The sequence below is a fragment of the Elephantulus edwardii genome, unplaced genomic scaffold (assembly GCF_000299155.1).
Source record: "Elephantulus edwardii isolate Elephantulus edwardi_28Jun2011 unplaced genomic scaffold, EleEdw1.0 scaffold00018, whole genome shotgun sequence".
Classification (NCBI taxonomy): domain Eukaryota; kingdom Metazoa; phylum Chordata; class Mammalia; order Macroscelidea; family Macroscelididae; genus Elephantulus; species Elephantulus edwardii.
In genome coordinates, this window is record NW_006399768.1 from 24,434,070 (window position 1) to 24,448,042 (window position 13,973).

Consider the following 13,973-nt stretch of genomic DNA (forward strand, 5'->3'; position numbering starts at 1 on the left):
AATAAAAAAAAATCGTAATAAAATAGGCCAACGTTTTAATTTTATGGAGAGCTATCCAGAGGCTAGAAAATTATTTGAATGACTGACTATATTGTTTTCTTTATCCTTTAAATGGCATTTTTATGTGTTGTTGATGATCATCAAGTTGAGCACGACTTATATCGACCCTGTAAACAAAAGACCTGAAGCCTTTCTATAACTAACATAATTTTTCAAAGTTGATAGTTTCCCGAAGCATCTTGTTTAAGAAGTTGATGCCACTCCTGTTTCCAACTTGTATGTGTATGGGTAATACCCTGTCACTCACAACATTGTATTTTAGGACAGAAATTGAAATTGACTTTTTGACTATGAATGCCATACCATTCATCTGTTTTTCATTCCCCATATAGTGGATCATGTATAGTGTACCATATCCAAGTCAAAGTGGGCAAAACTAGCCCATCTCATCTCACTAATGCCTACTATGTTGATCTTCATGCATTCCATTTAATTTTTTACAGTTTCTAGTTTTCTAACATTCAAGCTACATACATACATCCCATGGTCCATTTATTAAGTGATATTTGTTATTATTTTTCCTCATTTCAACTGACTTCCAATCTGGACTCTACTGCTACACTACTATAGCTGTCCACATGCTTCTACTGTTCACAGGGTTTTCAGAGTTCTGTTATTTAAGAAGTGGATGGCCAATCCTGCTTCCTAGTCTGTTTTAATCTAAAGTGCATCTGATTCAGGCCATGGTCTTTCTGATCATGTTTCTTTTAGTGAATATAAATTTTCATTCATTACAAAGTGAAGACTTTAAAAAGCCTGAAAAGGGAAAGCAGGCTGCTTCTCGTTCTGGCAATCAGTAGATCAGAACTCAGGACGAGCTCTTCTAAGCTCCATCATTTGTACCCAAGGGTGCTCTTATCCTTCTTTAAGGGAGCAAGTCTCCAAGAGTCTCACCTTCAGGCTATTGTAGGCCAGATCTGCATACTGGTCCAAATCATTGTCATTCTTTGGTGGTTCCACCTGGGCCTATTTCTGTATAGTACTATAAATTTAAGTTCTTTTTAAAAATTTCTTGTGAAAGTGTTGAATGTTGTATGCTAATTGATAGCATAGAATAATGTCATCTTTTTCATGGATGCATTGAGTACATCTCAAAGGTTTTTAAAGTATTCTCAATGAAGAATGTTAAAGCTGTGGCTTTGGATTTAATAACAAAGAAAATGAATATCAGTGTAACTAGCAATTGATCATTGGGTAACATGAAACTAAGCCAAGGATAAATCACTCTCGATTCTCTATTGGGTGGCTAGGTCAAGGCGCTTGATTTAAGCTGTGCTGGTGTGATCTTCCTGAGAAGAAAGGTTTCATCCTGTTTGGTTTTAAGATGATAAGCTTCTGTGTCATGGAAATACAGTCAAACTCTTCTAATAGTCACACATGGGAGGAAAATGCTCTCCAATGTGTAAATACCATTCAGTTTCTTATTTCCTTCTGAAATCACTAATGTAGGCATTAATGACATTGTACACAACTTTAGTTACTTTGTTGTTAAGTGCTTTTGAGTCTCTTGAGACTCATAGCAGTGTACAAAAGCTCTAAACCCTGCTGTATCTAGAGCCACTTTGATTGTCTCTGACATACCTACCCCCATCACCCCAGTCACCCATCTCATCCAGGGTCTTCCTCTCTTCTGCTGTCCCTCCACCCTTTCAAGCATAATGTGCCCAAAATATGTGAGATGGATCTTCAGAATCCTCTCCTCCAAGGAGTAGCTTGGTTTTACACTTTCCAGGACAGACTTATTTGTTTTCTGAACAGTCCATGGGTATGTTCATTACTCTTCTCTAACACCACAGTACAAAGGCATCAGTTCTTCTTCTATCATCCTTATTCATTGACCTGCTCTCTGATGCATAACAAGTAATTAAGAAGAACATGTCCTGGATAAGGTGCTCATTAGTCTGTAGACTCACATCGTTACTTTCAGTACTCTGGAGAAGTCCTTGACAGCAGAATTCCCCAATCTTTTGCATTCTTGGCTGCTGGTACCAAGGTTGTTGATTGTGAACCCAAGCAGACAGAAGCTGTTAGCAGCCTCAAACTCTTCATTGTCTGTCATGATGTTGCCAGTTGGCCAAGTGGTGAGAATCTTTCTTTTCTTGATGTTGAGGTTTAATCTATATTGAAGACTGCAGTCTTTGACCTTCTGCAGCAGGTGCTTCTGGTCCTCCTCAGTGTAGGTAAGCAATATTGTGTCATCTGTATAACATAGATTGTTCATGAGTCTTCTGCTGATCTTGATGCTACATTCACTTTAGCAAAAAAAAAAATAATCATGTAGTCTTACTAGCATTATAGTGAGATTTTAATTGTGTACACATTTATTTCTTCTTCTTTGCCAAAAAAGAATAATTTTATCACTGATATTTTTTAAAATTCTTACCCTAGCCTAGATGAAATAAATTTTAATAGTTTGATTTTTATACTTCTAAATATCTGCCCATCATAGGAAGTACCTTCTTTTTTGTGTCTGCATTATATATACAAGAATGAGCTATACTTTGTTATCAAATTTGTTGTAGATCTACTGATTTGCATATATGTAAATGTTTCTGTTGTATAGATTTCTATAAGTGAAAATGGCTGAATCAAAGAATAAACTTTTGATGTATGTGGTTTAGTTATCTTTAAAGTAATTTTTTACATTTTGAACAAAATTTAAGACTGATTTTAAGTAATATTTTAACATGACATGTTATAGATGCTTATTGGTTTTTGTTTTGTAGTGCTGACAGTTTATTAAATTTGTACTCTTATAGTTCTGTTGTGACGCTTTCTTCTACATTCATATTGGTTACTTTCTTAAAAGCCTGTAGGAAAATGTCTCCCTTGCTCCCAGTGCTGTATGAACCTGACATTTCCTTGTATCTTTACCAACATTAGATAGTAGGAATCTTTTTTTCAGTTTGACTGTCTGAGAGTATTTCATTGCTTTGAGTTATATCTTTATATTAAAAATAGGGTTATGGGTTTTAAAAAGATTTATTAGCCCTCTTTGTCTTATGATTTGCCTTTTGAATTTTTACTTGGTTTTCTGATGAAAACGTTTACTTTTTTCTTCTTAGCACTTTGTATGTTAAATAGTCTTTCGTTTGATATGTTATAGAAAAATGTCTCCTAGCTTATAGTTTTTAGGTTTTTTCATATAAGATTTTTCAATTTTAAAGAATAATTTTACAGATTTGTTTTTTCATACCTTCTGGATTTTGTTATTGTAGTTTAGGAAGGCATTGACCATCATAGCTAGTTTTTCTTGTATATTCTCTTAGTACTACTTTAGGTTAAAAAAAATGAAATCTCTCACCAATTTGTAGTTATTTATGTGTAATATGTAGAGTTTGTAGTAATCAGAGCTTTCCCCTATATGAATGTTCAGTTTTTCCAGCATTATTTATTGAATATGTTTTATTCAATAAATTTATTGAAAAACTTGATTTATTGAAAACTTTTTTTATGATGTTCTTAACTCCCATATATTTGTTCATTTGTTTTGTATTCTGCTTTCTTAATTTGTTTATTGCTATATTGGCATCATACTGTTTTGATATCTAGTAGGAAAAATCCTATTAAGTCATTTTTTAAAACCTCTTGATTAGTATTAAGCATTTACTTACTTTCTAGAGGGACTTTATGATGACAAGCATTATTTTAATGTTTAGATGGTATAGCATACCTTTGGTTTTAAAAAATGATTGATTAACTTAGAAATCTGCTTGTTTTTTCTTTTACATTTCAGAGTCCTATGTGTGGAAATGCAAATGAGTCAGTTCAATCTAGAAGAGTTGTAATTTCTCATAATATGGATAAAGCTCTGAAAGAAGGTAAGGATTAAGTGAGAGTACATAATTATTTATTTGATCAATTTCTGACTGCAAAAGTTGGTAGAAATCTTCTATTTCCACCTCTTTGTCTCTAGTTGTTGGTGCATATATTTGAATGATAGTGGTATTCACTGGACTTCTTGTATGAGTATGAATATTATCCTGTCACTCACACATTGTATTTCAGGATGAATCTAGAAATGACTTTCTTAATTATGAAACCAACCCCATTTTTTCTCACCTTTTCATCCCTGACATAGTAAATCATATGATCATCTGATTCAAAATGTCCCATGCCAAGCCATCTCATTTTGCCAATACCTAGTATGTCAATATTTATGCGTTCCATTTCTTTCTTAACAATGTCCAGTTTTCCCACATTCATGCTTCTCACATTCCACGTTCCAGTCACTAGCGTTTGCTTACAGCTGTTCCTCCTTCTCTATATTTCCATTTCTAAGATCTCAGTTGCAGTCAGAAATTGATCAAACATGCAGTCAAGATGTATTGCTAATAATGGGTGACTGGAACACAAAAGTTGGGAACAGAGATAGTAGTTGGAAAACACAGGCTCAGTGAGAGAAATGAGGCTGGAGAAAGAATGATAGAGTTCTGCACAGTCAATGATTTATTCATTGCAAATACCTTTTATAAGAAACATAAACGCAGGCTATACACATGGATTTCACCTGATGGTATGCATAGGAATCAAATAGATTACATTTGTGGAAAGACTTGGTGGAGAAGCTCAGATCGGCAGTGAAAACCAGGCCGAGTGCTGATTGTGGGACAGACCAACAACTACTCATATGCAGGTTCAAGCTGAAGATGAGGAAAATTAAATCAAGTCCATGGGAACCAAAATTTGACCTTAAGTCTACCCCATTCAGATTTCAAAACTATCTCAGGAACAGAATTGAAGCCTTGAGCACCAGTGAGCTTAGACCAAATGAGCTCTGGGAGGATATCAAGAAAATCATCCATGAAGAATGCACAAGATCATTACAAAGGCTGAAAAAGAAGAAAAGACCAAGATGGATGTCAGATGAGACTCTGAGTATTGCATTAGAACACCGAGAAGCCAAAGCTAAAGGAAGAAACCAAGACACCAAAGAGCTGAACAGAAAATGTCAAAAGGCAGCTCGGGACGACAAAGCAAGATACTATAATGAAATGTGCAGAGAGCTGGAGTCAGAAAATCAAAGGTGCCAAACTCGCTCAGCATTTCTTAGGCTGAGGAGCTGAAAAACAAATTCAAGCCATGGGTGGCAATACTTTAAGGATACTTTGGGTAGAATATAAAATGATCGAGGCGATATCAAGAGAAGATGGAACGAGTACACAGAGTCACTGTATCAGAAGCAATTGGCTGACACTGAATTTCATGAAATATCATATGAGCAAGAGCCTATGGTGATGAAGGAGGAAGTTCAGATTGCTCTGAAGGAATTGGCAAAATACAAGGCTCCAGGAGATGATGGCACACCAATTGACATGTTTAAACACACAGACACTGCCCTGGATGTGCTAAGTTGTGCCGTGAAATCTGGAGGACAGCCAGCTGGCGAACTGATGGAAAAGATCGATATTTGTTCCCATTCCAAAGAAAGGTGACCCAGCAGAATGTGGAAATTATCGAACAATATCATGAATATCACATTGAAGCAAGATTTTGCTGAAAATATTTCAACAGAGAACTGCCAGATGTGCAGGCTGGATTTAGAAGAGGTCATGGTACTAGGGATATTACAGCTAATGTTAGATGGATCTTGGCAGAAAGCAAAGAATACCAGAAGAATGTCTGTCTGTGCTTCATTGACTATGCAAAGGCTTTTGACTGTGTGGATCACAACAAGGTGTGGCTGACTCTGAGAAGAATGGGAATCCCAGAACATTTGATTGTGCTAATGCGAAACCTACGCTTGGACCAAGAGGCAGACGTCAGAACAGAGCAAGGAGACACTATATGGTTCAAAATGAAGAAGGGGGTCTGTCAGGGATGTATTCCGTCTCCATACCTTTTCAATCTGTATGCAGAACAGATCATCCGAGATGTTGGGCTGTACGCGGAGGAATCTGGCATCAGGATTGGTGCTAGAATCATCAACAGCCTGTGTTATGCAGATGACACAACCCTGCTTGTTGAAACTAAAGAGACCCTGAAGTGCTTGCTGCAGAAGGTCAAGGACTGCAGCCTTCAATATGGATTGAAGCTCAACATCAAGAAAACCAAGATTCTCACCACTGGGCTAATTGGCAGAATCAGTGTGGATGGTGAAGAGATTGAGATAGTTAACAGTTTTAGTTTACTTAGTTCCACAATCAACACTATTGGTAACAGCAGCTAGGAAATCAGGAGACGAATTGCATTGGGAAAGGGAGCTGTGAGAGACCTCTCAAGAGTACTGAAGAGCAACGATGTCAGGCTAGAGACTAAGGTGTGCCTGATCCGAGCTATAGTCTTCGCAGTTACATGCGGTGCATCGGAGAGTTAGACAGTGAATAGGGATGATAGAAAGAGAATTGATGCCTTTGAGCTGTGTTGCTGGAAAAGAGAGTTGAATATACCATGGACTGCTAGGGTTTGTCCTGGAGAAGGTGAAGCCAGAATGCTCCTTGGAGTCAAGGATTCTGAAGCTTCATCTGACATACTTTGGGCATGTTGCAAGGAGGGACTGGTCCTTAGAGAGCGACATCATGTTTGGCAGAGTAGAGGGGCGGTGCAGATGAGGAAGACCTTCGATGAAAAGAATCTATTCTGTCAGTGGAGTGGTGGCAATGAGTGTGTTTGAGACGGCGAGGTTGGCACAGGATAGAACGGCATTTAGGGCTCTTGTCCATAGAGTCACAAGTGACTCGATAGCACATAACAACAAAACAATATCATTATTATGGGCTTGAGCGTGTTAGAAATTGTGAGAGTAGCACAAGATAGGAGAAGGTTCAGCTCTCTTGTTCATAGGGTTGTTGTGAATCATAATACAACTAAGAGGGCACCTAACAACAGCAACAATAACATAATGAAACAATTATGTTCTGAAAACAGAGTACTAATCTTTAGCAAATTATCTCTTAATCTTGTCTGTGTGATACATTAAGAGTTTTTTTCTTCATTTCTTTGTATTTGATAGCTAACTAAATCTATCCTCATTTTGGCTGAATGGCAGAGAATTAGATATTTGTTGAATAAACATTTGATATTTCCTGGTCACATGAACCTGGGCAATCATGTTAAACTACTCTCACCATACAAAGTAAGCATGAAATAAGAGTCTGCTCTCTGTTCCCAAAGAACCCGCTGCTGTAGAGTAAATTATTAACTAAGATCCTTTTCTTTTGAATATAATCTAAAGATGAGGAAAGGTGATTGGGATAAATTTGTATACTGTCACTCATAAACAGTCTCGTCAACCAAAGAGCTCTGGTCTGTAGCATGTTGTGTTACTATCCAGAAGGCCACATGTCTCAGAGAGCTGTTCAGATGTACCAGGGTTCCTCCTCTCATTAAAGTTACAGGCTTCAAAACTGAATACATAGATGTTCACATGAGTTGAACTTGACTCCATGGCATTGAGTAGGTTTATTTGATTTGAGTCAGTTATAGGAATTATGCATAGTCTTTCTCCCCCTCGTTCCTAATTGTGACATTTCACAGTTAAATCTGGGGTCTAATTTTCACCAGGCTACCATGAATTATCTCAGTAATGTGGACCATGGAATTGAATTCCAAATGTAACCCCTGAATGCTTATTTACTTAGCAGTGCCCTGAATATGAAATTGGAAGTTCTTGAATTTAACAAAAATTATTTATAAAATGTTATCTTTTTCAGAGCTTCGGGGATACTAGTACCTTGTGTTATAAAACAGTGTTCTGAATGTGAAGAAATACTATTATTTGTATTAATTTTTATGATGTTCTTTATAGATATCACATATTTCATGTACATTTAAAGTGAATAATGTTCCTTTTAGTTTTGATTACCTTTCAGTATTTTTTCTTAACTTCAGTGGTAAATGTGCAGTATCACACATTTCATGTACATTTCAGGTGAACACATTCCTGTAGTTTTGATTGACTCAATATTTTTCTGAACATTAGTTGTAAATGTGTATGTTATGACACAGATCAACTTATGCAGACAAACCATAACTTGAAAACAGAATTTTTACCATCTTTGGAACAGTTTCTAAATAAATAAAATCTGTTGTGGTGAAACTTTTACCAAGCTTCCTTTGTTGGCAGTTCTTGAGGTTGCCCAAGTCTTTGAGGACTACATGCCAACACAGACAAAGTAGGAACCCAAAGATGGTGACTTCTCTTACCGATCTAGGTTCAATCAATTGGATTCATGACTCTTCAACCAGGTTTTGTAATATGTTGTTTGGGTTCCCCCCCCCCCCAAATGAATAAATAGCTCAATCAATGATAAAGACTAATAACCTCAAAACTTCACAGAAGATGACTTTTCTTCTGGATAGAGATAGTTATTCTCATTTGTGTCTTAAAACTTAGCAAACCATAAAGCCCTTCAGAATGATTGTTTTCCTGTTCCTGGGTGAACTGTTTCTGTGTTCTAACATAACTAGACCATGGGCATTGATGACTCATAGTGCTCTACCTCATGGCTGGTCTGACTGTACCTCTGAATTGCTCTTAGGAAAAGACAGGGGGGAAAACGTATTCCCTTGATACCTCTCCTTTCTTACTATTTACTTAGCTCATGTTGTTTTTTATTTCTAGGTAAAAGTTTCCAGATTCACTAACATCATATAATCTAGATTAACATGATAGCCACATAAGTGGTCTTCTGACTTGGAGGGTGGATTTGTTTGTTTTTTCATTGAGCTGTTGTACTCTACAACAGCTCTACAAGGGTCTCTACAAGTTGCAGGCGACTTCATGGCACGTAACAGCAATGGTCAACTGATGTTTGACAAGGAGATGAAACCATTACATGGAGAAGACAGCCTCTTTGACTAATGATGCTGACCAAACTGGATGTCTTTCTGCAGAAAATTGGAACAAGATCTATACTTTATGCTACATACAAAAAGTAACTCAAGATTGATCAAGGACAGAAGGGTAAAACATAAAACTATAACGATCAACAGATAAAAAAAGGACCAAATTGAGGAGCCCCAATCAAAGGCATAAATAGACTTTCAAATATAATTAAAAAAGGCACGATCAGGAGAGGATAAACTAGATAAATGGGACCTTCTGAAATGAAAGAACTTCGTGCATCAGAAATGTCTCCAAAAGAGTAAAAAGAGCATATGGTGGTGGTGCTGTTCTTATATGCCATAGAGTTGCTTGCGACTCAGAGCGACCTTGTGTACAACAGCCCTAAACTCTGCTCTGTCCTGTGCCAATCGCACCGTCTCCAGTACACCCATCCCGATTACCCCAGTCACTGAATCAACCACCTCATAGAGGGCCTTCCCCTCCTGCGCTGTCCTTCCACCCTCACAAGCATGATGTCCCTCTTCAAGGACCGGTCTCTCTTCACAACATGTCCAAAGTATCTTAGATGGAGCCTCAGAATCCTTGCCTCCACAGAGCTGCCCAGTTTGACCCTTTCCAAGATGAATCTGTTTGTTTTCCTAACATTCCATGGCACCCTCAACACTCAACCCTCAGCACCACAGCTCAAAGGCATCAGTTCTCCTTCTATCCTTAGTCACTGTCCAACTCTCTGATGCATAACAAGTGATAGCAAAGACCATGGCCTGTATCAGACACATCTTAGTCTCCAGAGAGACAGCATTGCTCTTCAGTACTTTGGAGAGGTCCCCAACAGTAGACTTTCCCATGGTAATACGTCTTTTAATTTCCTGGCTACTGGTGCCAAGAGTGTTAACTATGGAGCCAAGGAAATTAAAGCTGTGAACAATCTCAATCTCTTCACCATCCATCTTGATGCTGCCATTTGGCCCAGGGGTGAGAATCTTTGTCTTCTTGACATTGAGCCTCAATCAATATTGGAGGCTGCAGTCCTTGACCCTCTGCAGTAAGCGCTTCAGGTCCTCCTCAGTTTTCAGAAAGCAGGACTGTGTCATCTGCATAACACATATTGTTGATAGATCTTCCACCAATCTTGACCCCACATTTCTCCTCATAGAGCCCAGCCTCCTGGATGATCTGTTCTGTATGTTGTTGTTGTTATGTGCCGTCGAGTCACTTGCGACTCATAGCCTATCTACACACCAGTTCTACAGGATGCATCACCTTTGCTCTAATCTGAACATTCACATTGAGACAGACTAGGAAGAAGGATTGGCCATCCACTTCTGAAATAGCAGGCCTCTGAAAACCCTATGTACAAGGGGGCTCTGGTGGCCTAATGGTAGGAAGCTGCACTGCAATCCCAGAGGTGCTCAGTTCAAATCCACCAGATGCTCTGCTGGAGAAGGAGGGACAATCTTCTCCTGTACCAGTCAGATTCAATTTGACGGTACACCCACTAAAGATAAAGTTCTGTATACAGGTTGAAAAGGTATGGAGACAGGACACATCCCTGGCGTATGCCCTTCCCAATTTTGAACCATGCAGTGTTGCCTTGCTTTGTCTGACAACTGCCTCTTGGTCCAAGTATACTGTTCACATTAGCACGATAAGATGTTCTAATCTGGGAAAAAATATTTGGCACTAAGATATCTGATAAGGGGCTCATCCCTAAAATTTATGGAAAACTCCAGCCACCTCAGTAAGAAAAAGAAAAGCAATTCATATACAGAAAGGAACAGAAGATATGAAAAGATTGTTCACTACAGAAGACATTCAGATGGCCGTCAAATACATAAAATGCTCAAAAGTGATGTAGATCAAAACAATGAGATGACATCTCATTCCAGAAGCAATAGTGTTGTTCAAGAAGACAGTAAAAAAAATGCTAATGAAATTTTGGTAAGATTGGAATACTGCTGATGGGAATGTAATACGGTACATCCACTGTGGAAAGCAGTTTGGAGTTTCCTCAAAAAGTTGAAAATGGAAATTTGATCCAGGTATTCCAATGCTAGGTATGTATCCATCCTAAAAACATAAAGACATAAACACTATAACGTGAGCTCTAATGGCCTAGTGGTAAGAAGCTGTACTGAAATCTCAAGGGCACGTGATTTCAGTCTACCAGCTGCTCCATGGGAGAAGAATTGACAACCTCCTCCTGTGTGATTTATTGCCTCTAAAAACCCGCTGGAGATACAGCTGTGAGTCAGCTCCAGCTTGATGGCTTACAACAGCAGCAGCATGTTTGTTGTTATGTGCCGTCGAGTCACTTGCGACTCATAGCGACCCTGTGTACAAAAGCCCTAAACTCTGCTCTGTCCTGTGCCATTCGCACTGTCTCTGACACTCCCATCCCGATTATCCCAGTCACTAAATCAATCCACCTCATAGAGGGCCTTCCCCTCCTGTGCTGTCCCTCCACCCTACCAAGCATGATGTCCTTCTGCAAGGATCGGTGTCTCCTCACAACATGTCCAAAGTATGTTAGACGGAGCCTCAGAATCCTTGCCTCCAAGAAGCCACCTCGTTTAACCCTTTCCAGGACAAATCTGTTTGTTTTCCTAGCAGTCCATGGTATTCTCAATACTCTTCTCCAGCACCACAGCTCAAAAGCATCAATTCTTCTTCTATCATCCTTGGTCATTGTCCAACTCTCTGATGCATAACAAGTGATTGCGAAGAGCATGGCCTGTATCAAACACACCTTAGTCTCTAGGGAGACACCATTGCTCTTCAGTACTTTGGAGAGGTCCCTAACAGCAGACTTTCCCATGGCAGTGCGCCTTTTAAGTTCCTGGCTGCTGGTGCCAAGACTGTTGACTATGGAGCCAAGCAAACTAAAGCTGTGTATAATCTCAATCTCTTCACCATCCGTCCTGATGCTGCCAATTGGTCCAGTGGTGAGAATCTTTGTCTTCTTGACATTGAGCCTCAATCCATATTGGAGGCTGCAGTCCTTGACCCTCTGCAGCAGGTGCTTCAGGTCCTCTTCAGTTTCAGCAAGCAGGGTTGTGTCATCTGCATAATGCAGATTGTTGATAAATCGTCCCCCAATCATCTAGTGGAATAAGTCATTTACAGAAGAACAATTACTATGTAAGAGCAGTATTAGAAAAAACTAAAAATAAATTTACACACAGGAGAATTAGTCTAGTATGGCTACCTGGGAGGGGAAGAAGTAGAAAACAAATTAATAAATAAATAAACACAAGGTGAGTGAAAATATGACCAGACATTATGGATATTGTAATGAATGTCATGGCACCAAATGTATGTGAATGACTGCTTGGAAAAAACAATATGCATTGTAAACTTTGACTAATATCACAGTTAAGATATTTATAGTCACAGACACGCTATGAGACAATTCTTTCTCATACGGTCACTGTGAGTCAGAATTCCTGGAGCAGCATTGAGATTCTATTTATTAATATTCTCAATGTGATTTGCAAATGTAATAGTATATATTTTAAGTGAGTATATACCCTTTATAGTCAACTTGAATAATATCTTATTTTAAAGATAGAGCTTCTATAAAATTACTCTTAATTTCATAAGTTGAAATTCAATTTTAAATTCAAGTTTTAACCCAAAGCAAAAATTCTCTTGAGTTTTCAAACATGTGGGTTACATATTTACTTACTATAATTATCTGAATGGAAAAAATGGAGTATTTGACTGACAGGTGGGAAAGTTATTTCACTTCATTATGCCTCAATTTCCTTGGAAGATCAAGCTAAATTTCTGTTTAGGAACCATCATCTGTTTCTTTGTTACCAATAAATAGATTATAGGATTGGTCCTTTTGTAGCTTTTATAGATTCTTCCCAATAATATTTTTATGTTTTTCTCTTCTTATAATAGTCATAATAGTTTCTTCTTATCGTAGTCATTTACCTAGGAATGAGATCTGACTACTTTTGCAAAATCCAGAAAAATATAACAGACTTTAAAAAAAATCATCTTAGCAAACATCTAAGCAGATATATGCACAGCCATATTTATCGCAGCTTTGTTCACAATAGCAAGGAGTTGGAAACAACCCAAGTGCCCATCAACAAACGAATGGGTAGACAAGCTGTGGTATATTCACAAAATGGAATACTACGCTGCATTGAAAAACAAGGAACTCATGCAATATTATTCAAAATGGGTGACCTTGGAGGACATTATGCTGAGTGAAATATTTCAGTCACAAAAGGACAAATATTGCATGGTGCCACTGTTGTAGAATGGGGCTGACATCAGGATTGGGGTAAGACTGAGAAAAGCTAAATAAATTATGTATATTGCATTGAAACAGATGAGGGAGAGAACAGTTTAAAAGTGGTATATGATAGAGTATTATGGTTATCACAAGAGTCCAGAATTAAGGTTGCATAGTGGAGTGTAATTGGGGTGCTGGGGGTGGGATTGTATACCAATGAAAGAATTTTTCTTTTACTTTTCAAAGAGAGATGCGAATTTGTGGGGGAGGGCTGGGCAGGGGAAAAAGTGCAACAATGAATGAATAGAAATCTAAAATCTCTAAATGTTCATTAAAATTAATTTTAAAAAATCATCTTAATATCTAGAAGTGAATAGAAAGGCCACTCTGGTGGCCTAGTGGCAAGAAGCTGCAATTCCAAAGGTGTGTCATTCAAATCCACCAGATGCTCCACTGGAGAAGGAGGGGCAATCTCCACCTGTACCAGTCAGATCCAATTCAGTGGTACACACATGAAAAAGAATAAAAATTAAAAGAAAAAATAAGTGAACAGAAATTAATGGTTAAATGGTTTGGGAAAGTATTTCTTTGTTAGTTTTCTTTTATATTCAGTAGTTATTGTTATAGATACTAAGTATCACTTACTGGAAGCATGGTTAAAGAATGAGTTACTATAACTGAAATAGGTACCCCCCCCCATTTGATTCTTACTCTTTAGTTTTTGGTAGGTAATTGTTCTTAGTTATAAAGTGCAGTTATCCTATTCCCTTGAATTTCTTATCTGAGTACAGTTGAGTTTCTTTGCACATCTAAATCTGTGTCAACAACTAAAAAAAGATATTAATTTATATTTTTTAATTAATTTTCATGAAA

The 13,973-nt window shown here is 37.9% G+C and overlaps 1 protein-coding gene across 1 annotated transcript in view; it reads left to right on the plus strand.

The window, feature by feature from the left end:
- Nucleotides 1-3,800: 3,800 nt before the first annotated feature.
- Nucleotides 3,801-13,973, plus strand: part of SNX25 (sorting nexin 25) — a 134,058-nt gene continuing 123,885 nt past the window's right edge. Inside the window, exon 1 of the mRNA XM_006882242.1 lies at nucleotides 3,801-3,881. Within this exon, the coding sequence (XP_006882304.1) occupies nucleotides 3,803-3,881 (79 nt within the window). The 5' untranslated portion in view covers nucleotides 3,801-3,802. The remainder of the gene's footprint in view (nucleotides 3,882-13,973) is intronic.